Source organism: Drosophila subobscura, chromosome E (genome assembly GCF_008121235.1).
Source record: "Drosophila subobscura isolate 14011-0131.10 chromosome E, UCBerk_Dsub_1.0, whole genome shotgun sequence".
In the NCBI taxonomy this organism is placed as follows: Eukaryota; Metazoa; Arthropoda; class Insecta; order Diptera; family Drosophilidae; genus Drosophila; species Drosophila subobscura.
In genome coordinates, this window is record NC_048531.1 from 18708529 (window position 1) to 18731266 (window position 22738).

General features: G+C 48.2%; 1 protein-coding gene across 7 annotated transcripts in view; it reads left to right on the forward strand.

The window, feature by feature from the left end:
- The window catches only part of LOC117890622 (nephrin), a 61923-nt gene that overhangs the window by 28615 nt on the left and 10570 nt on the right, over positions 1 to 22738 (forward strand). For all 7 annotated transcript variants that reach the window (XM_034795564.1, XM_034795570.1, XM_034795566.1 and 4 more), the window contains 8 exons: positions 14027 to 14159; positions 16477 to 16682; positions 18258 to 18371; positions 19089 to 19298; positions 19386 to 19537; positions 20042 to 20186; positions 21456 to 21586; positions 22347 to 22506. In XM_034795564.1, coding sequence (XP_034651455.1) covers positions 14027 to 14159; positions 16477 to 16682; positions 18258 to 18371; positions 19089 to 19298; positions 19386 to 19537; positions 20042 to 20186; positions 21456 to 21586; positions 22347 to 22506 — 1251 coding nt within the window. The remainder of the gene's footprint in view (positions 1 to 14026; positions 14160 to 16476; positions 16683 to 18257; positions 18372 to 19088; positions 19299 to 19385; positions 19538 to 20041; positions 20187 to 21455; positions 21587 to 22346; positions 22507 to 22738) is intronic.

Consider the following 22738-nt stretch of genomic DNA (forward strand, 5'->3'; position numbering starts at 1 on the left):
GCGACTGCCCGTTGCCATGCCCCACAGTCATCCTCACTTGAAGAGGCGTCGCAACGTTGCACAGTCAATTTGCGTTCGAGATTTATAACTGTTACACACAGTGGCAGCGCAGACTGTGCCCCCTGCCTGCTGCCCCCCCGTCTGATATGCCTCACTGGGCCGCTCGACGTGTCCTTGGAGCACATCAACTGGGCCCTGCGTTACGCCTGGCTTCAGCCTGGAGCCGCCTCTCTCCTTTTTGCCATAAATATTTCCTGCTCGATCAAGTGTACTAATTTAATGTGTGTTGCCATGGCCCAGCTACATGTATAGGGTATACGTGTACAGGGTATGCACAGCCCAAAGAATCGATGACTCGACTTAGGCAGGAGCTCCCCTGCCCTGCCCTGTCCCCGCCCTGTTCCGGTGTCTGCTCATTCGCTATCAACGCTGGCAGGACATTCAAAACAAGATTTATGACAGGCGTGCGGCAACATGGGCTGGGTGGACTGAGGGGCATGTGGCAGACAGACAACAATAAAATGAAATCAACGTTACGAAACAAGAGAAATGACAACGTTGCTAAATGGGCTTATCGGAGCAGCAGGCAGCGCGGAGCAGGCAGCGGGGAGAGAGTCAAGAGTGAAGAGTGGAATGGAGAGTGTAGTGGAGCATCCCAGCGGCGGAAAGCGAAAGCAAACAAAGGAGAAAGTAGGCTGTGGCTGTAAACGAAGGTGCAAACGAAGCAAGGGATACCCTGGAAGTGTCTGTTAGGTTAACCCTTTGGTTAGAATAACTTTTCAGCCACCCAAAAGTGATTTTAGACAGCCAAAAACTATGCCCAGCAGTTGCTCACATTTCCTTCGTCCAAACATCATACCCGTCCCGCATTCCAGGGCACCACACAGACAATTTTGCAGGGTAGGCAGCGTTGCTGGTGCTGGAAACTTTTTTGATTGTCTGCTTGGTGGATTTTTCTGGTTTTTTTTGTTGAAAATTTGATTAATGTTGTGCGCTGCCAACGGACGGGCTATTAACGGTGATGGTCCTCTAGCAGGTCCTCTAACTTGCTGAAGTTTATCCGTGTCTGTGTGTGTGTGGCAGGTCATGATTTGCGGGCACTGGGATTTATCTTCGGGGATCTATTAAAAACTGAAAAGAGCAACAAGCGAGCGAGCCACTTAAAAGGGGCCAACAGCCGAGGAATCCTTCAGCCTGCTGACAGTTTCCTGCAGCTTAAAGTGCGCAAAGTATTTAAGCTTTTCCTTTGTGGAACATGCGGGCACATAAATATATGTACAGGTGCTTTCCATGTACATTTTCCTTGTGCATTTTCCCTCTCTTTTCTCGCACAGTTCAAAGCAATTTTCTTGCTTGCTGCCTGCCTGCCTGCCTGCCTTTTGCCGTGTTAATTATGTCTCCCGTGCACAAGTTTCCTTCAACATTTGTCTTTATTATGGAGACACACACACACACACACGTACGTCTGTGTGCTGCCTGCTACCTGGCAAGGCCATCTGTTTCCAACCCCCTCCCCCGCAGCCATCACCTTATTATCATTGTTTCTGCTTTGCTGCTGGCTTTGTTTTTCTCCCGCTGTCTCTCCATACATCATGTATGCAAAATGATGTATGTATGCATGTGAATGACGGCGACGGCGGCGCTGGGGAGACGCAGAAAGTGTTGCGAATTAGGCCAAGGAGAAGCATTAATAAACGCATTTAGTGGGCGGCGGCGTGTGCGCAATGCCAAAAGAATATGGCAAAAAGGCAGCAGGGGGAGGAGGAGGGTGGAAGGGTGGCTGGGGTTCGGGGGTAAGCTTAGATAATCGCCAAGAAGCAGCAGGCGGAACCAGCACAGGAACAAGAGCGAGCTCCATGATGTGGATGGGAGGACACATGCAGGCTTATAATTTGCACGTGGCATATCATAGTCATGCCGCCAACAGAACACTGTCTCCTGCCTCGCCGTCTCCTGCCCTGCTGCATCATTCTGTCATGTGTGTTCTTATTGTGTCACTGAGCTTGACATACTTTCCACTTGGAAGCCAGCAGCAGCAGCAGCGTCAGCAGCAGCCTTCGTTTCTCGCCTCTGCCTGAGCCGGCTCCCCCTGCTTTGCCAGTTTATCATTTGCAGTCTTAGTTATGCATGCACATTGCCATTGCCCCGCAGTTTTCTTGGGTGGGGAAAATCATCATCATCATTGTCGGCCTCTCGAGCTGCTTGCTCTTGCTCAGTTTTCTGCAGGCTGAGGCTGAGAGCTGTGTGGGAGGAGCCTGGGAAAATGTTACTTTTACTTTTCTAGTTTTTAAGTCGCTTATCGCTGCGGCAGGAGGGAGAGAGCGAGAGAGCGAATCTCTGTTGCAAGTCCCTCTCTTCGCTCTCTTTCCGTTGCATATCTGAAGTGGCACAAGGCTTGCATTTGCTTTTGCCACACAGAACCATTATAATTAATGTGGCTGCCAGCCCATTGCTGCCAGCCTCCTTCTATGCTTGGGCGTGGCACACACACTCCACTCCACTCCCCCCCGCCTGCCCGCATAATTAACGTATAAATTACACATGGTGTGACGTTAATAATCCGGGCGTTAATAGATTTTTCCTCTCTGTATTTCCGTGTGCCAAAAACAGCCCTGCCCCAGGCCCCAGGCCCCAGGCCTGTTGTTGTTCAGCCAGCAGGCAGTCGTCCAGGCTGTGGCTTAGGCGGAAGTAGTGCTCCCCCCTGCCAGCCATTCGATTGCCCTAAATTATCGATAATCAATGAATTTGTGTGCCCATTTATCGTCTCTCTGTCTGTGTGTGTGTGTGTGTGTGTGTGTGTGCGTAATAATTGTTTATCTAAATAATAGAAGCATTTATTCACGCTTAATTGCGTTTGGCTTTTGCTCTTTATTGTTTTTCCATACCTGCCACCCAAGGGGTCGTGGAGGGGGTAGGCAAAAAGCATAATTAAATATTCAACAGTCCCACAAGGCAGGGGTGTGTGTGTTTGCTACTTCCTTATTTCGGGGGGGTCTGAGGCAAAACTCATTAAAAATCCTCACTCAAAAGTCACTCACCCCGCCCCGTGGCCACTGTCAAAGCATTTTGTAAGCAATTTAACTGGAAAATCATGCGACAAACTATAAACTAAAGAGCCGCAACAACTGGCAGACAGCCACACCCCCTCAAATAGTGTTGCAAGGGCGTGTCCGACAAATAATGAGACGCCACATCCTTCGGGGATAACAACAGAAGAGTGGAGGGAGGGCGAGAGGGAGAGTGCAGATTGCTGTGGCAACTTTTGTCATTGGGCCCGAAAGGCATTTGAAAAGCAAACAAATAGACATTAAACAAGAAGCAACAAACAGAGTGGCAGCTCACGACTGGGCGGCTACCCTGGAAAAGGGCTGAGATGTACGCAGAAAAAGGAAAAGAAAAGGGAACGTTTTTGTTGGATTTGTGTGGTTAAATATTGCCTGAGAAATATATTGAAATATTAAATAATCTGGGAGCTATTTTCTGCCTTCCCAGTGCCTGGCATACCCTTAATGGGACACACCCAAAAAGGCGCACAAAAACCCAACAGCAATAATCAGTCGAGGGTCCCACAGAATGGAAACCCAAGTCCCATCCGGCTGTGCCCCTCCCTGCCACCCATCCTGCAACAACAACAAATGGCAACGAGTCGCAACAGAGGTTGACGTTTAATTTGCCACTTTTATTAACAGCGCTCATATTAGGGACTCATTTATCAGCAGAGGAGCGACTCCGCTTGGCTATCCTCTCCAGCCTCTCCATTCTCCATTCTCGTTTGCTGTTATGCCACACAAAAAACACAAGAGGGTCTGTGGGGGTGGGGGTAAGGTGCGGGGAGGATTATAGTCTGCAGCAGAAAAACACAGAAACATTGTAACAGTTGTGGGAATTATTTAATTTAGACACTGCGCCCAGGCAGAACCCAAACACAGAGCCCAGAGCCCAGAGCCCACGGCCCACAGCCCATGGCACAGTGGAATGAATCGACCAATTCGGCAGTGGAAATACGAGCATCAAAGGGCATGGCAGAGAGACTGCTACTGCCACGCCGCCACTCCGCAGACAAGTTGCTCTTTTTTTTTGTGCACTCTCATGGCCAGAGGCACAGTCCCCGCCGGAGGCAGGCTCCTAAGCTATGGCCTGGAGCAGCGGCAGTGCCCGACTTGCTCCCGCTCTTCTGTTAAATTAATGACAATGACTCTGGGGCGCTGGTGCTGCTCTGCGCTGCGGAGTGGGACGTCAGCGTTCATGTAGCCACTGATTGTTCGGAGCTGCTGCGACTGCCACTGGCACTGGCACTGGCACTGGCATTGCCACAGTTGCACTGACACATGACAGAGCGTTTCATTTGTTGTGCCGCGTTGGAGCATGACGCGAAGGAAGTGTGCGCCAAAGCCTCCACACACACACAGACACACCGACACAGGCACAGAGGGGGAATCTGCACACCAAAATCCTTCAAAGTAGGAAGCATTTCTGCCCGTTTCTGTTTCTGTTTCTGTTTGCTGCCTTTGTGGTCACCTGGCAGCCGTTGTGCCCGCGCTTAATTGAGTTTCCATTCGTGGGGCACGGAGCCTGTTTCACATTACAACATTTGGCCGCAAACTGCTTGGGCGAGGACACGCGCGTGCTACTAAAACGCGGTTAACGCTTCGCTTATTAGCTGCCGATCATCCTTCCGCGCAACTTCATTAGCCATCAGCTTGGATGGAGGGGGGCTGGGGCTGGCTGTAATGTAATCGCCGCTCACGTAGGTCCAGGCACACATTCATCACTCAGCCATTCATCCACAAGTGCATCCACACACACGGGCACGAACACGAACACGTCGTCATTCAGTGGCCATCGATTGCTGGCTAATTTGGTTCTGCGGTTTGCTGTCGTAACCAGATCCAAACCCTAACTGAGCCCCCAGCCCCTGTCCCTGCCTCCCCCAATAATGCCTAATGCCCCTAACCTGCAATCGAATTGTGTGGCAACAACTAGTTGCGGCATTAAGCATTAGGCCCATATGCTCGGGCCCCGGCCACATGTTTCAGGCGCTTCAATTGACAATGTGAAAAGTTGTTTGTGGGGGAAATGATTTGCTACTAACTGCAGGGCAAGTTGGGAGAGCAAAGGGATGGGTAGATCTTCGGAAAGTGATTCGAAATATTACCTTTTTTCTGGCATAATTTTTGCTACAAGAATTTATTTAAAGTTAGGCTCAAATATAGCTTGAAACTAGAGCAAAACAATCTCCATAAGCGCTGTGTATCTACGAAATACCATTGAAAGTATTGGAAACTATTGCAAAATGGCAAATGCAATTGAAATAATTTCGCAGATACCAAACTCCGACAGACTGCAGCCTAGAGTTTAGCAAGTAGAACTTAAACCACAATAAAACGCACTTCGATTCGTGGGTGGGTCTGAGGTGTGGGAAAACATGCAATAAAATGCATAAATATGTACGTAAATATGTATACATATGAATGTACATATTTGCTGCATGCCAACACGGGCGGCAGGCGCATCATCATGAAAACTCTGCTCCTGCCAGAGGAGTCTCTCTCCTTTCTCCTCTCTGTCTCTCTTGCATGTTTATGGGTCGTAGTCGTTGTTGTTGGAGTTGGACAGTGTAACAAACACATCATAAATGGGGCACAACACATATTTGATGAAATATTTATGGGGTCTTTCAGTTGTGTGTCTCAGTGTGTGTGTGTGTGTGTGTGCTCCCCGCACATATTTGCCATACATTACGCACACATTACGTTCCTTTCCTGATGTGTGTATTTGTGTTTGTTTTACCCCGAAGAGCAGCAGCAACAAACAACAACAGCAGCAGCAGCAGCAGTGGGAAAGGATCAACTTTTTTATGCTGCAGCGCAGGACTCTTGGTGCGCACTTTCAGGCTTCGTATTTATTTTGTTTTAATATATTAGCTAGGAAAATATTATATTACGGGCAGGCTACATCATACACACACGACATACAGCCATAAGAGAGTTGTGCGAGGATGGATACACATTTGCACAGCGGTCGCCCCGGACTCCGAGGAGAGAGCATGTAAATTTTATTTGTTTTTTACGAGCGCATAAATCAAAGCAAATTGTTTTTTGTGTGCATGGAAAAGTATGCGTTGCCCCTTTCAATGGCCAACGGACATTTCATATTTTATGCGGTCGGCGACCCTTTTTCGTTTTTCTTTTTTTTCAATATTTTATTCAAGGCACAGACCAGAGGCCGAGACCCAGTCCTCGAACTGGATTTTCCAGCGAAGCTCTTGCAAAAATGTACCAATTAAAAGGCTTCACATGCCCGCATGTCGCGTAGGGTATCGTTTTGTAGCCCCCAAGTTCTGGGAATCATAACTCGGAGCGGGCTATGATCAATCAAAATCCAATCAATATCTCTGCACACTCGCGCAGCACAAAACGCCTTTGGGTTGGCAGCATTTTTGGGCTCCAATTCCAATTTCAGGGCCCACGCCTACGCATCTGTGGATGGCCCAAGCAGCTATTGTTTTTTGCCAGAATTGATTTCATTAATTTCTAATGCCATCACGGAATATATATCCACATGCGAGCGAGAGGAACAACGGCCCGCGGCACCGGGGCTTGTGAGCAGCGGAGAGCAGCAGCCAAGCACATCAATGGCGAAGGAAAATGCGAGAATATTTACTGGCAAAGAGGCAAAGAGACTGTTGAGTGCACAACAAATTATAGCCCAAGAAAAATCAAGCAAAATCTTAGCTCTGGACTTGAGGGATGCCCTGCACTCGAGGCTCTTCAGTGTCGCATTTAAGCAGCACTGCAGGGTATCCAATGTGCCGCACTTGGTGTTGCGGGACCATGAAATGAGGAATTAAATAAAATAAGATACTTTTGAAATTAAAATTTCATTTGGAAATTCCTTGTGCAGCAATTAAGAATGGAAATACGTTTGCCGCTGCTGCTTCTCCTTTGACTGCTACAAAAAATAAGCAAAGAAAGCGGAAACCAAATTAATTTCTCCATGTAATTTGTATATTCTTTTCATAATGTTACACCCAGTCCAGGGCATTTTTCTTCGTTCCTTTCCTTTTGTTCTCATAATATAATTCTCCTGTGGCTTTTGGTGGCCAGCAGGCAGCTGAAATTCATGCGTTTACAGGGCAGATTTAGCACGGAAATAAAAGTGGAGATAGCGATAGAGTCAGGGACGGGGACAGTGCATGGAACATTGGTCGAGTCAGCAAGGCATTAACCGGATTCCATTTACAGATAAAAAGGCGACACGTAGAACGTGTGAAAGGGCTTCAATGAGCATGCCACACGCACACACACACACACAGTTACACACACACACACGCAACGTGGTGGCTCACCCCTTTTTGGCTGCTTCTTATGCAACAATTCTCGAACGCTGACTAAAATCACAGACTGGCACAAAGAGCCCCAGCATAATGGGCACCAAAAGCGGATGGCCATGGCTAAAAGGGAGCTCAAAGACAGGGCGAGGGAGAGCGGGGGAGCGGGGGAGAGGTAAAGGCAGGTGAAGCTAGAAAACGGACAAGGACCCGCATAAAATCGACGGCACACATGCAGGCGGGAGGCGGCAGGCGGCAGGCGGGAGGCAGGCCCCCGTTTTAAGTATCTATAAAATGAAAATGTTTATAGAAAAAGTGTTCACGGAGTGACTTGATTTGTGCATTAAAGATACTCGCATGTGTGTGTGTACGTGTGTGTACGTGTGTGCGTGCGTGTGTATCCACCTGATGTCTGCAAAGTGTTTCCTTTGGGCCCATAAAAATGCAAGAGATATAAACAGAATGCGAGTTTATCCCTAGCTGGCTGGCCTGGCCCACTGTATCTCTGAGATACTTATGAACTGGGCGAAGGCATCATGTAAATGCGAAAAGGGTAGACCACACACACACACTGGGACACAGGGACACACACACAATGGCCACTAAAATTTGGCAGTTAAGAATCTTTGGCAGCCCGCACCCCGTACCCCTTGAGCAGAGGCTCTTCCTGCCGCACGGGAAGTGAAAGTTTTTGGTAGTCTGTCAGTTGGTAGTTCGGCAGTCGGCAGTCGGTAGTCAGGAGTTTACTGCATTTTTATGTGGCCAAAAAGGGCAGGCTAGAACAGGATGTGGGCACAGCAGCAGTCCCAGTCCCCCATTGATGGTTTATGTAAGAGAATCCGTTATGTGACTCGTTGTTAAAGGGGGCGGGGGGGACGAACGGAAGATGGAAAATGGAAAATGGAAAATACTTACGAACATCATCGTCTCCTCATCGTCATCTTCATTTCAATCTTCATGGTTGGGTTTTCCCTGTAATGAAACGAGTGGAAATGGAACTGTAAATGTGTGTGTGCTGAAAGGGTTGTTTTATGCCTCGATTACAACTCGATTTACAACTCGGAGAGCGCAAGGACTTGCCAATTATAAGCCCTAGCCAAATGGTAATCCAAGGGCCTTGGCCAAAAATTAAATTAAATATAAAATTCCACAAAGCGATTTCTTGCTACAATTTCCCTGGGACTGGGAGTTCGTTGTGGACTCTGCGCAGCACTTTCGATAATTGCCACTTGGGCGCACATTAAAGTCAACTTATGCCACAGCGATTGACTGGACTGTTGCAACAGTAGCAGCAGCAGCAGTGGCACGAGGAGCACGAGGCCTATGCCCCATCTACAAGGCATTATCATTATCGTTACAGTTTATTGCACATTAAAACTGTGACGCTCCTCCTGCCGGTCGGTCGCCGCTGTGCTGCCCGCCCTTTACTTTTATGCCTGGCCAAAACACTTGGCATTACACAAAGCAAATGGCCATAAAACGGAAAAGGGAACTGCGAAACAGGCAAGGAGAGCGATGGAGGGAGAGGGCGCAGCAGAAGACCGTCTTGACCGTGGCCAGTAATTGTCGCCCCTAGAAGCAGGGGAGGCGGAGGAGGGGCAGAGCCTTTTGTTCGAATGTTTTACACATGAATAGTTGCCGGACGGAGCTCGAGCCTCGGACCCCCTGCCGCTTGCCAGATTTCATTTAATTGTAACTGAAAGCCCAGCACTTTGTGGACCCTCTCCCTAGCTGAATTTTTATTTGATTTTTATTTGATTTCAGTTTTTAATGCGCTGCCACCTTGAAGTCTGTCGCTCTCTGCCCCCGCAGCTGCCATTAACAATTAGCGAAGGAGACTCACTCCAGACTCGCTCTATTCAAGTGTGTCAGGCTTTCAGTATTAATTTAAACAACGAATTCTTACATCGAAGCAGTAGAACAAACCCTTTCCCGTATGCTTCTTGCACCCATCAATATCATCAGCTAAAAGTGCAGCTCCTAAGGGGCAACCACAGCTTCGTGAACTCATTTCCAGCTGATTTTATTGCAATGATTTTAAGCAAATTATGCAAATGTTTGCACTTATTCGAAACAACATTTTTGTTACTCATATTCGGTGGGGCTGGGGACACACTCCTCCCTGCCCTTTGCTGTTCTCTTGCCCTGCCCTGCCCTGCCCTGCCTTGTGCCTGCATCTGCTGCCAATATTGACAAGATTTTTATTTAAATTTCGCTGCCAATTTCTTGGCTGTGGAGTTTCCGGCAATGTCATTGGGCTTTCCACTCTCCACTCCGCACTTCTCTTACTCCTCTCTCTCTCTCTCTCTCTCTCTCTCTCTCTCTCTCTCTCTCTCTCTCTCTCTCTCTCTCTCTCTCTCTCTGGCACTCTGGCCGTATCCTGTGCTCTGGCTCTGTGTGCATATTTTTGCCAAATCAGCAAATGTTGCCGTTGTCAAGTGAAGTTCTGGCGCTGGCTGCCATGTCTCCATTCGCAGATTTCCTTCTCTTTTTTTCTTCCATCCTAGGAGGAGGAGGAGCAGAGGGAGGAGCGCAGCGTAGCAGTGCTGCCTGCCAGAGCAAATGCCACTAATATGAAAGCAAATTTGCATAATAATTTTTACCAGATTTTGTGCCAGAGAGCGAGAGGGAGAGGCCTTCCCTCTCCCCAGACTTTCGTTTCTTTGCTTTAGATTTCACTTTAAAGTTGACTTTAAAACGTGCCGTGACCTAACCTACGCGCCATAATCATAAATCCCTTATTTATTTCCGCTTTGAGGTCAATTCTGAGCCGCTCCCGCTGCTGCTCTTCCAACAAATTGAATTTAATGTCATTTAATGGGCAAATTAATTAAAGCAATTTAATTTATGGCCACACAGGGCTGGCATATTTTTTGTATCCCCAAGTGACATTGTCTATCTCTATCTCTATCCCTGTCTCCTGTCTCTGTTGCACTGTGTGTTGGGGCGACTCAAAGGAAACCGCGGATAAATATTCCATGACATTTGTCACACACAAAAAACGGAGTTTGGTTTGGTTTTTTGTAAGCTTTTTGCTGCTTTGCAAAAATAATTTTTAATAATTGAATTTATGGTTCGATGATTTGTGATTTGGCCAGAGCGCGGAGTGCTGTAAATTGTCGAATAAAAGGAGGTTGATATTATGGAAGAATTGCCTTTATTCTGGCATGGATTTCGAGCTATTTTTACCATATAATTAATCACATTTTCCTCAACACTCGACGAAAATGCTTCTGTGTTCCATCCCAAAGCAAAAACTAATAAAAGTCTTCCAAGGAAACACTTAAAGGACCCCGCAAAATCGAATGTATTGCGTGTCACAAACATCGCAGCATCGATTCCAGAGTTCATTTATTCGCACACCTTCCAGGCAGCGACAGAGCTCAGCGTCTTTGCCATACAAATAATTGGCAATAAATGCGCTAAAAGTCAAAACAAAATGCCAATTGTTGGGCAGGGCAGGGCAGGGCAGGACGGGGTATGTGCTGGGTGGCAGGAATAAGAAATGGAATAAGGAATCAACACATTGCTTTTAATTAATGGCGTCGCTTGGCTCCTTAGCCCGAGCCACTCGGCAGTTACCGTTGCCTGTTTTTATGACCCTTGGCCTGCCATCTGTGTGTGTGTGTGTGTGTGTGGCATCAAATGTTTGCTGCGTGTGTGCTTGTGGCAAGGTGGAAGACTGTCGCCTCAAGTGCGTTCGGTTATAATTTTATGTGCAATTAATTTGCCACAGCGGAGAGCAGACAGACACGCAAAGACAGCCAAAGACAGGCTGCACTTTTTGCTTCCACTAATGAGTGGCACTTGTGCTTGTGTGCGTGTGTGTGTGCGGCCTGTACTTCTGTGTGTGTGTGTGTGTCTGGCAGCACTCCTTGTGTCCGCCGTGTTGTGGCAATTAATGTCAATGGCATTTTTATGGCTACAGCGGAAGGTGGAAATTATCCAATTTTATGCTCTCTTCCCTTAGTGACTTTTAGTGCAGATGTTGGTCTGCTTAAAGTTGGTTTTAGAAGGAGTAAAAGAAAGCTCTTTGTTGCCTTTTTGCTACATTGAAGGCTGGCGCTACTTTGAGGTTTCCATCCATAAATTTAATTTACATTTTGAACCTAGTTTAGTTTGCAGAGCAAAGCTGCTGCGATTCTGCTACCTTGAAACTTTATTCCCTGCTGTTTTACCCCTTCCATTAGCTGCCCACACACTCACACACACACACACACAGAGAGAAATGTGCATACAAAAGCCTTCACCCAACCCACACGAAAATAAATGCCAGCCTCAGCGTAAAATCATGCAGCAAACGGGATAATGGTCCACAAAATGGGGCATTTTCCGATTGATTTTTGCTGTTTTTGGGGGCGGGGGTGTAGGGCTGAGGGGTGCACAATTTACGTGTTGGGCCTTTGCTGAGGGAAAATCTCTAATTAGCTAATTGCTATAATTAAATGTTTTGCTAATGTTGGCATTTCGTTGAACGAGAGCGAGACGCAAGGATAATGTAAATATTCTGAGGGTGCTCACAGCTCCCTGCTGCCATCCCGAGTGGCAATGAGCGTGTGGGCTCCATTCTCCATTCTCCATCATTGAAGGCATTGTTATTATTGCGGTGGGTCCTGGTCCTGGTCCTGGTCCTGCGTAGTGCTCCCCACTGTTCTCCGCTTAATGGCAAATCGAACATATTTGCATATGAAATGAGCGAAAAGTCGAAACAGCGAGGACCCAGAGCCACCGTCGCAGCCAGAGAGCACCCTCCCTCCCTCCCTCCCACACACACACAGATAAAATGGTTACCCCGGTCGATTTCCGGCACAGACAACATGACATTTTAAACGACTCTTTGGGCTTACGTGTGGATGTGGCAGTCCCCTGACTTGGCTTGCTATTATGCAAAATCGATGGACAGGGAGGGAGCTGGGTGCTGGGGCACAAAACCCATTTATTATCATTATAAATTATGCATTGCATTATCGGGGATCGACTGCGGCGCAACTTCACGACTTAGCAGAGTCCACGGGCAAGCGGAGAGTCCCCCGCCCCCTCCATGGACTGGGCCACCGCTGCGTATGAGCGATGTTATTGAGTTGAGGAACTGCTGCCGTCTGGCTGTCTGCCGCCATCTGCGGCTGCCTGCCAATGGATTTTAATAACTCTGTTTTTCCACTGCTTTTCAACTGTTTTTCCTCAGTGTTTGTGCCCCTCTGCTGCTCCTCGCTCCCACGCCAAATGCAAATTAGTCGAAAGCTGAATTTGAATAAGTCACAGCTACAGATACACAGATACAAAACACAGCGCCACACAGCGGGTGGCCAACAGAACTCTGTGACGCGGGACTGTCCCGAGAAAAGGGTTCGAAAAGTTTTCGAAGACTCAAAATTAAGACTTGGAGCAAAAATCTTTTAAAATTTAAATTAAATCGGAATTTTAGGGCCAGTGATCAGTGGTTACCGATGGTGGGGATACCGTGTAAATTTATTTTTGAGACTTTCCTTGGAAAAAGTTTTAATTTTTGCAATTTTTATGCCGAGAAAGTGCACAAATTTAGCATAAAACGAAAGAATCAAATAGAAGGACATTCCTGGTTGGTATCCTTGTGCTTAGTGGAGCCAAAAGATAGTCTTTTGCTGGCTCTACAATCATCATAGTCCTGCCCTGCCATAGGGTATCTGCACAACATTCCATTGAACAATGTCCGTCCGCTCCCACTCAACAGAAAAACATCCATCCCCAGCCCAGCAGCTTCCCCAGCCAGAGGAACCCAAAATTAATGTCAACTTCAAACAGCAATCCCTCCCTCTCTTTCCCTCTATCGCCTTATCTCCTGCCCCTCTCTCCATCTCCCTCTATCTGCCTCCATCTCTTTTGCATTGTAATATTTTTGAGGGCCCCAGCTCGAAAATAATGAAAAGGCAAACGAATTTTAAGTGCAGGCCAAAAATAACACAAATAAATGCCAGAGCCAGAGCCAGAGCCATAGCCCGGGCCCTGGCCATGGCCAGCGAAAGCAACGGAAATTGTTGAGAGCAAAGACTCGGAAAATAAGCCAAAGCCAAAGGACATGGCTCAAACAAAAAATGACGCAAAAGCGTGGCCCAAACAAAAATGAGAAGGAAAACGCGAAAGCAAAACAAAAAGCGAAAAAAGTAAAACGAATCCAGAACAATCCGCGCGCTCGCCTTGAAAGCCAAAAAGAAATTAGCATAGAAAAAGGATTTGCTCGCTAATTTCACTTTAATGTGAAGATGCGGCCAAGACAGGACAGCAGGCGGCAGGCAGACGCAGGACGCAGGACGCAGGACGATGAAGACTTCGCGCCCATTACGTCACTTTTATCTTTAGCTCCGTCTGCCTCTGTACGCTCTCTCTCTCTGGTGTCCTTTCTGGTTCTTCTTTCTCTCTGTTATTTATGGCATTATTAGTGGGTCCCAAAAGTGGGCTGCAGATCGCAGCGCCCTTTTCTCCCCCTTCGCTCTCTTTTTTTGTCGTGGAAAACAAAGTGCTAATGCCCTGAGCTAATTATACATCATTTGTTAAGCGCCGATGCCGCTGCCGATGCCGCCGCCACTTCTTCCGCTTCCGCTTCCACTTCATACACTTTTCCGCCTTTTCTCGTGCCTTTTGTGTCGCCATTCCATTCCATCACTTGCTTGAACATTCTGCTCAACGTTTCCTTGCTTTGTCTTTGTGTTTTCTTTGCAGGTCCGCCCGTTCTATCCGAGTCCATAATGGGCACCGTCGGCCGACTGCCCTGCAACGTGACGCCGCCCATTTACGAGGATCGTGTGGCATTGGTTATCTGGTACAAGGTGGGCCTGAAGACGCCCATTTACAGGTGAGTGTCGCAAGTGGGCCCTTCAGGGCCCGTTCAATCGGTAAAGCTTTTGTGTCAACTGCAGGCCAGGCAGCGAGTGGACTTCCCCTCCAACCTTTGACCGCAAAAACATTTCAATGCAGAGTCAGCGACAGAGACACACATGGACAGGGGCGGCGGCAGACTGGGGCGGGGTGGTGGCTCATAAATAAACAAAATTGATTACCACAGACAACTTTTGACGCACTCAACCCGCTCGCCACTCAAAGCAAACAAACAAACACACACAGAGAGAGAGACACACAAACACAAACAGATGAACAGAGCGAGATACGAGAGCAGACAGCAGATACGCAGATACACAGATACACAGATACACAGATACAGCTACAGCCAGCAGACAGATGAGGCGGAAAATGCCAACATTAAAGGAGAAAGACAAACCACACAGAGGGACCTGCACATGTCAGGCTTTTCGTTTTTCGTTTTTCATTTTCATTTAGATTTTTGATTTAATGTCTGCTAATTAAGGCACTCCCCACCCCCCTGCAGTGTCCGTCTGGCATGGAAATTAGCATAACTAGAAAATTATACAGGGCCAGAGCCACCCACAAATTTGGGGCACAGTTTGTGCACTGGAGAGAGCAGCGTCCAAGGGGGTGTGGGGGGAGTGTGGGGAACATAGCTCCAAGGTTACATTTGATGGCACCAAAAAACTTTTTCAATTATTCATGTCTGACATTATGTTCTGGCTGCTAACTGTGCAAAGTATCCGTGGTGGGGGGAGGGGGGGCTCCCCCCGCACACCGATACACACACATTCCTATTGGCATTTCCATTTCCAGTTACAGAGCACATCAAAGGCGTGAAACTTTAATTGGATTTGTCCGCCAGCAAGGAAGGGAGGGAGGAAGTAAGGAAGGGGCAATGGCAGCAAGGGGCATGTGTGTGTGTGTGTGTGTGTTGCGTTGATTAGCTGATTGCCAGGCGGCGGCGGCGGCTAAAACTAATTGAACTTTCGGTCAGGGGCTCAAGGACAACATTTCCAAGGCAAATGACTAGAGCGAAAATCCCCTCGCAGTCTCTCGCAGTAATTAGCGTTGCACAACGACCGCTGGCAGCTCTTGTTGGTAATTAAAAACCACTCAGCAAGTAAATTAATCATAAAAGAAACTCCAGCCAAAAGCCATCGTCCCGCTCTGATCCACTGGCCACTCCTTTTTCGGCCACATTCGGCCCCTGCCTCGGGCTGAGAATTTAATTTTCCAGCTCTGGCTGCCATTCCGTCAATGCCATTGACTTTTTATTGCCACAGCGTCAGGACAGAAGCTCATTATGTGCCACTGGAAGAAACACTGCCACTGCCACTGCCACTGCCCCTTTTGCCCTTTTCTCCCCTTCCTTTCCAGTCGAGCTTCAAGCATAGGAATCAAGAGCCATCTCCGCCATATGTTCACCAACAAATCAAAATTGAAAAGCAATAAAACACAGACTCTAGCAATTGGAAGAGCTGTCAGAGAAAACGAGCAGAAGAGGGCAGCAATAGGGAGAGAAAACCACCTTAGAGACGGGCAGCAGAGGCAGAGACTGCCTGGAGAGTAACGGACTGCCAGGAGAGGAAAAGACACAGCCACCGATACACATATGAAGGGAACTGCAGTTAAGATTTACTCAAGTGCAAAGCGTATTTATGTGGCAGTTCTTACAGGAGAAAAAGTTAAAATTATTTACAGATTTCCATCTCCACCTTTTCAATGTTTTATTCACAATTTTTCGTGTGGAAAACTCAACTCCAAGCCCAAATTGCTCGATTAAAATAACTTTTGCAGCGTTTTAAACGCAGAATTTTACAGCATTTGCTGCATAATTGACTGCGAGCCAATTAACTCGGCCACTTGGACAAGTGTTGACCTAAATCGGGGCGCTGGCAGACCCCTCCAAGCGGCTCTAGAGAAACTTTTTTAAAACTCGGGAAACCCCAGAGAAGCCCCAGAAATGGCTTATCCCAACTTTAAGGCCAGCGATTGACCAACAAAAACGAGTCTCATTACACCGAAATATATCGACGGGCACAGTAAATCAATAATCGGAGAACATTCAAGCGAAAAACAATAAACAACAATGTGGGGCAGGTGCAGGGGCGGCAGTGGGCATGGTTTATTAATTCATTGCAGAACCCAATTAAGGCGGACGGGGAAGAACAACTTTCAACGTGCCTGTGCCGCCTGCCCCGCCCTGCCCTGTCTTTTCCTCTTGTTTTCATTTGTGGGGAAATTCCATTTAAAATCAACCTCTCTGACGCTCGTTTTTTCATCCATTTTCCTTCATTTTCCCACAGTGTGGATACGCGGGACTCGAACTTTGCCCAGGGCACCCACTGGTCAGACGAAACGTATCGGGAGCGCTTGTCCTTTCACGTGGAAGGACGTGCCGGCACGCTGAGCATCAAGTCAACAACGGAGGACGATACGGGCGAGTATCGGTGTCGCGTGGACTTCCAGAAGAGTCCGACGCGCAACTCCAAAGTGAATTTAACAGTCATAAGTAAGTAGAAACATATTGATGGAGTGCTCTCCCCTCCCTCCAGCATAATTGAGCAGCTAATTTGTGCAGCGACATATCCTGTGTCCTGTTGGGGTTTGGGTTCTGTGTGGCTGCGTCTGCTTGTGCCTTGGAGCCAACCGCAGCCACCACTCAGCCCTTGGACAAACACATTAGTTACAGAAGAAAGACGCCAACTGTATGTTCGGGCTGCCAAGTTTTCCGCAAGCCCAACCCAATCCCCCACGCTCTCTGCAAACAGCTTTTAAAGTGCAAACTTGGCCCAAAAAGTTGCAGCTTCTCGGGCGGGTTAAAGCTGCGCCAGGAACAAGTTTTGAATTCAATTTTTCCTACTCTATTCCCTGCTGCTCTTTTTTTTGCCATTTAAATGGATTTTTCCCAATTTTTCTCTGCAGAAATTGATTCGTTGCAAAAAGAAGAGCGCAAAAGAAAGTTGAGAGCAAAGAATCTTGAAACCTTTGCTGTTTTTTAATCCCTTTTTGTGGCCATGCCACACATATGAGAATGAGCCACAGCCCCGCACACTCCGCTGCCTGCCAAGTGCAATTTTGCTCTTCCAGGAATTTCCAGGGAAGCGCAAAGCTGCATAGGACTTGAGTGGATACCAGAAAGAAATTCTAGAGGCATGGAAGGAGCGAGAAACATTTTTTGTAACTTTTTTCTTTCCAATTAAAAATCGAATCCCCTGGCATGGAAGGGTATTGCCTGCTTCCACTCTCCTTGCCCGTCCTTTTGGATAATCCCTTTCTATAAGGAGCCTTCTCCAATTGCAATTTCATTCCTTGGGTTTTTCGGAATGCCTCTCCCTCCTCCTCCTGCTCGCCTGCCACCTGTGCACTGAGGCGCTGGCTGCTGGCTGTGGCCTGCAATTTACCATTAAAATTTATATGCGTTTTCCAAAGGCGTTTAGCCGTCGAGATATATGGCCAAAAGGGAGAGACAGGAGGAGAGAGAGGGTGTGGGAGAGGGCAGACTGGTCGAATATTGTTTGGTAAATAGTTTCTGCTGCTGCTGCTGCTGCTGCTGCCAGATGAAGCGTAAACGGAGGGAGAGTCGGGGGCGTGGCGGCTGTGTTTTTAGCAACTTCTTGAGCATGTTCAACATGCCCCACACACACACACACACACACTGGTCCAAGTGGCATGTGTGTGGCTGTGACATGTGAAGCGTAAAACCAACGCAGGATTTACAGAACTTTGTGGAAAAAAAAAGAAACTTTAAGGAAGATATTAGATTAAAAGTTGCTCCCCCCCTGGAAAAGTTTCTCGGGGGCAAGAACTTGCTCTAGCTGTGGGCTGGGGAGAGGGGTGTGGGGCTGAGCGGATAATCAGTCGGGTTAGAGCCAAGTGGGCTAAACGCTCCGGCAAGCGGCAGTGTCAAAATAATGCCAAGTGGCAGGCAGAGAGGCAAACGTTGCTCTGCTGCTGCACGAGAAATTAAAAACTTATGTGCAACATGTCGACACACATTTGTGGCACTTGGGGCAGCTGTAACTGCGCTTTAAGAGCGAGATAAATGCTGCGACTATTCGGACTAATTTCACTTGTTATTTTGCAGTACCGCCCGAATCCGTCATCATTTTGGACAGCAAGGGGGCGACCATTAAGGACCACACCCTGGGGCCCTACAACGAGGGATCCGCCATCAACATTACGTGCGTGGCCATCGGCGGTAAGTTCCCCTTTCAGCAGCAGCAGCAGCAGCTGAAGCTGAAGCTGAAACTGAAGCATCAGCCACGTGTCGTCGTCTGTCCCGCTGTCTCCCTGTCTCTCTCCCTCGCTCTCTGTGTGTGTGCGGAAAAGTGTTGACGCCGTGACGCGCTCCTTGTGTCTGACAATTAAAAGTGATGAGTGAGTGAGCCTGAGTCTGTGTCTGTGTCTGAGCGCGGTGCGGTGTGCTGCAGGCGAAAAGATTTTCACATTTTCACATTTTATTTAATTTCCACACGGCTAGCTGTCTGCTGCATGCCACATGGATACACAACGAGACACGGAGAGAGAGGTGGAGCGAGGCAGACACAATGGCCCCACAAATTGCATTGAGAGCACTTGAAAATTGCTAAAAGCCAAACAAGACAACAAATGAAACAGCGAAAGGCACTTGTACACACACACACACACACGTGCCACCCACACGCACACAGACAGGCAGCACACACACACACTCAACCACTTCTTGCAGCAGTTGCTGAACAAACAGCAGAGCAACGAGCGGCAAAGGACTCGCCAAGTCCGAGCCGTAGAACAAACATATCAGTGGCAAGCCCACACACAGCCACCACACACACAGACAGTCCACCCACCCAGCTCTTGCACCGCCCCTTAACCATCTCACCACAACACACACTCGATAATTCTTTCGCTTGTTCGCTCATCCTTCCCCCCACAGGTCGCCCACAGCCGAGGGTTACCTGGCTGCATGGGAATACCATCTACAAGAACGCCAGCGTCGGCCACGCCCTCTCGGAGCGCAGGGTGGGCAATGTCCTATCGCTGGCACGCCTGGAGCGCCGGAATCTTCACATGCAGCTTACGTGTCGGGCGGAGAACAATAATTTGACAACGCCAATTATCAGCAGCGTCGTACTCGACATGAACTGTGAGTGTGCCCCGGCAGTCCCCTTCCAATCTCCTCTCTAAATCCCCCGAGTAACTCCTCTCTCTCTCTCTCTGTGTTTCCTTTCAGTGCGTCCTTTGATTGTTAAGCTGCAGGGCGAGAATCGCCCACTGTCGGCGGGCAATTCTTATCAACTGAGTTGCGTTGTCATTGGGGCACGTCCAGCGCCCACGATTACCTGGTGGAAGGGCAGCAGCCCCATGAAGAACACCCACGAGATTGTAAGTGAAACCAGACCCGAGAAAACCCTCTTACGACTAGAAGCGAGTGTCCTGAGCAGAGCTACAGAGACTCGCAGAGTTGTGTGAAGTTTTCTGACGGAATAAGCAAATACCCTGCAGAAATTGGGAGAAAACTCTTCCCAGAACCAACTCCAACTCTGTGGCCTTCTCCTTGTCCCACCAGTCATACCCCTTTGGTCCGCTCTGCTACCCTTTGTCTAATGTTTAGAAACATGCAAATTTGCATCCCCCAATGCCACATGCTTTTGCTTTCTGCGGTAATTGAAGCTGAAGCAGGAGCAGGAGCAGAGCTGCACAGTCGAGGCCGTAATGGCAGTCACGTACCAGTCACCGGGCTCCAATTAAAACCAGCCCCCAAATCTTTGTCGATGAAACGTGCCCGAGTCCAGCTGCGTTCCGCCACGACAACCCTTTCTTGGGGCCTCTTTCCTTTGTGTGTTTTGACTGCTCTTAATTCTGGCTTCTGTTCATTCACTTTCGCAGGCCAATCCGGATGGAAACATGACCACCTCCGTGCTGACATTCACGCCCACCATCGATGATCGCGGCAAGTTCCTGTCCTGCCGCGCCGAGCAGGGCATGATACCCGAGTCGGGCTTGGAGGATGGCTGGAAATTGGACATTTATCGTGAGTTTTCCCTAAATATTTAATGTTTTCCTTCGCCGCCTGCAACTTTTTAATGAAAACGAAAGGCACAAAAGGCCTTTAAAGGGAAGCCAGTAAAAAATCGCCTGGCCTGGTCCCGCTCTTTCTATAGGTTTTACTTCGATAGGTTTTCCCCACACCCACACCCACTGCCCCTCTGTCCCTGCTGCTGCAAGTTTTGGCAAATTAATTTCCAGCGGCGGCGAAACTTTTGCACAAAACTTGCGAAACTTTTTAACCCGCCACAGGCACCGCAGCCGCAGCCGCAGCAGCCATAGCCATGGCAGCCATAGCCATGGCCATAGCCAGAGTCATCTTAACGCTTTTACAGTTTTCCCGACCTGTTTGCACGAAATTTAAATGGCCAAAAGCGCCAGGGGGGTGGGAGGGCCCTGCCGAACCGCTTCCTGTTTGCCCCCTGAAAGTGCGGTTTTTGTTGCTTACCTTTTTACTTTTCTGCCCACACACCCCACCCACCTTCTGGCCTTGTTTCGATTGAAATATCTGCCCCCACCCCCTAGAGGGGCATGCAGGCAGCGGGGGGAGCTATTGGGGATATTGGGGGCTTGGGGGCTTGGGCTTGTTTGCACAATTTGATAGATTGCTTAATAAGCTTAATTGATTCGCATTCGCGCTACAATTCTGAATTAATCAACTTAAAATTGGACTACCAGCCACCCCAGCTCCCACTCCTCCCCGCTCAACTTGGGCAACATTTTTAAGGCCTAATTGCCTGTTTCGGGGCAAGAGCACAGAAAAATACACAGAATATTAACAGAAGAGAAGGAGATTGAGCTCTTTGGTGGATTGATTGGGACGCTGAAAACACCCCGGCATAAGAGGGTAAGGATAAGGGATTTTCTACACTTTATTGTCTCTCCTGTGCCCAATATACCCAGAAAAGAACCCCACAAATACCTCTCAAATCCAGACAAACAGAAGAGCAGACGGACAGCAGGAGGGTTTCGGGGCCTGGCCAACTTACAACTTAAATGGCCGTCTAATTTGTGGGGCTTACACAATAATTACACACCTTTGGGCTGAGGAGCTCCTCGGCTGGCTGGGGGGGCAGGAACTCGTTGCTGGCTAAGGGGATTCGCTGGTGTCTGAGCCTGGGACGAGGCAATTCAAAGTAATTGGCTTTTTGCGTGGGCCAGCAGCTGCCATGGCTAACCCGCGACTTCTTTTGTGCTTTTGTGCTCATCCTTTTGACTAACGAGAGATGATTCCTCTACGTTTACCCACTCACAGATATACCCGTTGTCAGCCTGGAGCTGGGCACCAACTCGCTGAATGCGACACTGCGCGAGGGCATCGACGTCTTCTTCGAGTGCAACATCAAGTCGAATCCATGGATCTACAAAGTCAGTTGGCGGCATAATGTAAGTGTGGAAGGGTTAGACAATAAGTTGAGAGAATTTTGAATAATTTTAGGCTGAAGACAACACTAAACACACTTTTGGCCAGCAATTTAATTTGTAACTAACTTTAAGTGCTGTTTTTGGGCACAAAAATCAACCAAAAGGCACCCAAAATCTAACATTTTCGTTGGCATAAATCGAAGGAAAAGCGTTCCCCCATTACTAAACTTTCCATTGGTTCTTTCCTCTGGAAAAGCTTCGTTTTTGCGCCTGCCTTAAACGCCATATTATTATTATAATTTCCATTATATTTGCCTCATAAATTACCTGCTGGGGGCGTTGCTGCCTCTGTAATTGTTGCATATTTCAGGTGTGCGCCGCAAAAAAAAAATTGAATTCAAAAACGTAAATTGAACGCTACACACACACACACAACACACACACACACATCTAGAATTTGTTAGCCTCCCCCAAGCCACGCACTTGGCAAATTTATGCAGCCGGATGCCTAATTTATTCCGGCTTCCTCAATCAGCCGCACGGCCACTGCCACTGCCGCTGCCACTGCCAGGGGCATGCATCGTTCAACGTATGCAGGGGGGGAGTGCAGGGCTGCCACATGCCACATAAAAGTGTTATTAGCCGGAGAAATTAAATTTATTTCAAATTCCCGCCAGTTAAACGTAAATTGAATTTCGATTTCAATTTGCGACTACAGTTTTCCCCTCCCCTTGCCTGCCTAACGTTTCTTACATCTATCTCTCACCCTCCCTCCCCGCAGGGCGCCATTCTAGCCAACAATCCCGCCGAAGGCATTGCCGTGTCCAACCAAAGTTTGGTGCTGCAAAATGCCAGCCGAGCCCGCAGCGGCATCTACACCTGTGTGGGCAGCAACCGAGAGGGCGACGGCGAGAGCAATCCCGTGCAGCTGGACATCCGATGTGAGTATGCCCCGAGCCCCGAAGTATCACCGAAGGGTGCCCAAAGGTGGCCCCAAAGCCTCTCGAATTGATTAAACAAAGGGTTAATTTGCATAACAACTTAATCAAAAGGGAATTAGGGATTTTTGCTCATGCCATTTGTTGCACAATTGCAATTAAATCAAAGGACAAGGCCAGGAGTTGCTTGCTGCTCAGACCTATCTCTCTGCCTGTCAGTGGAGAGGACAAATTG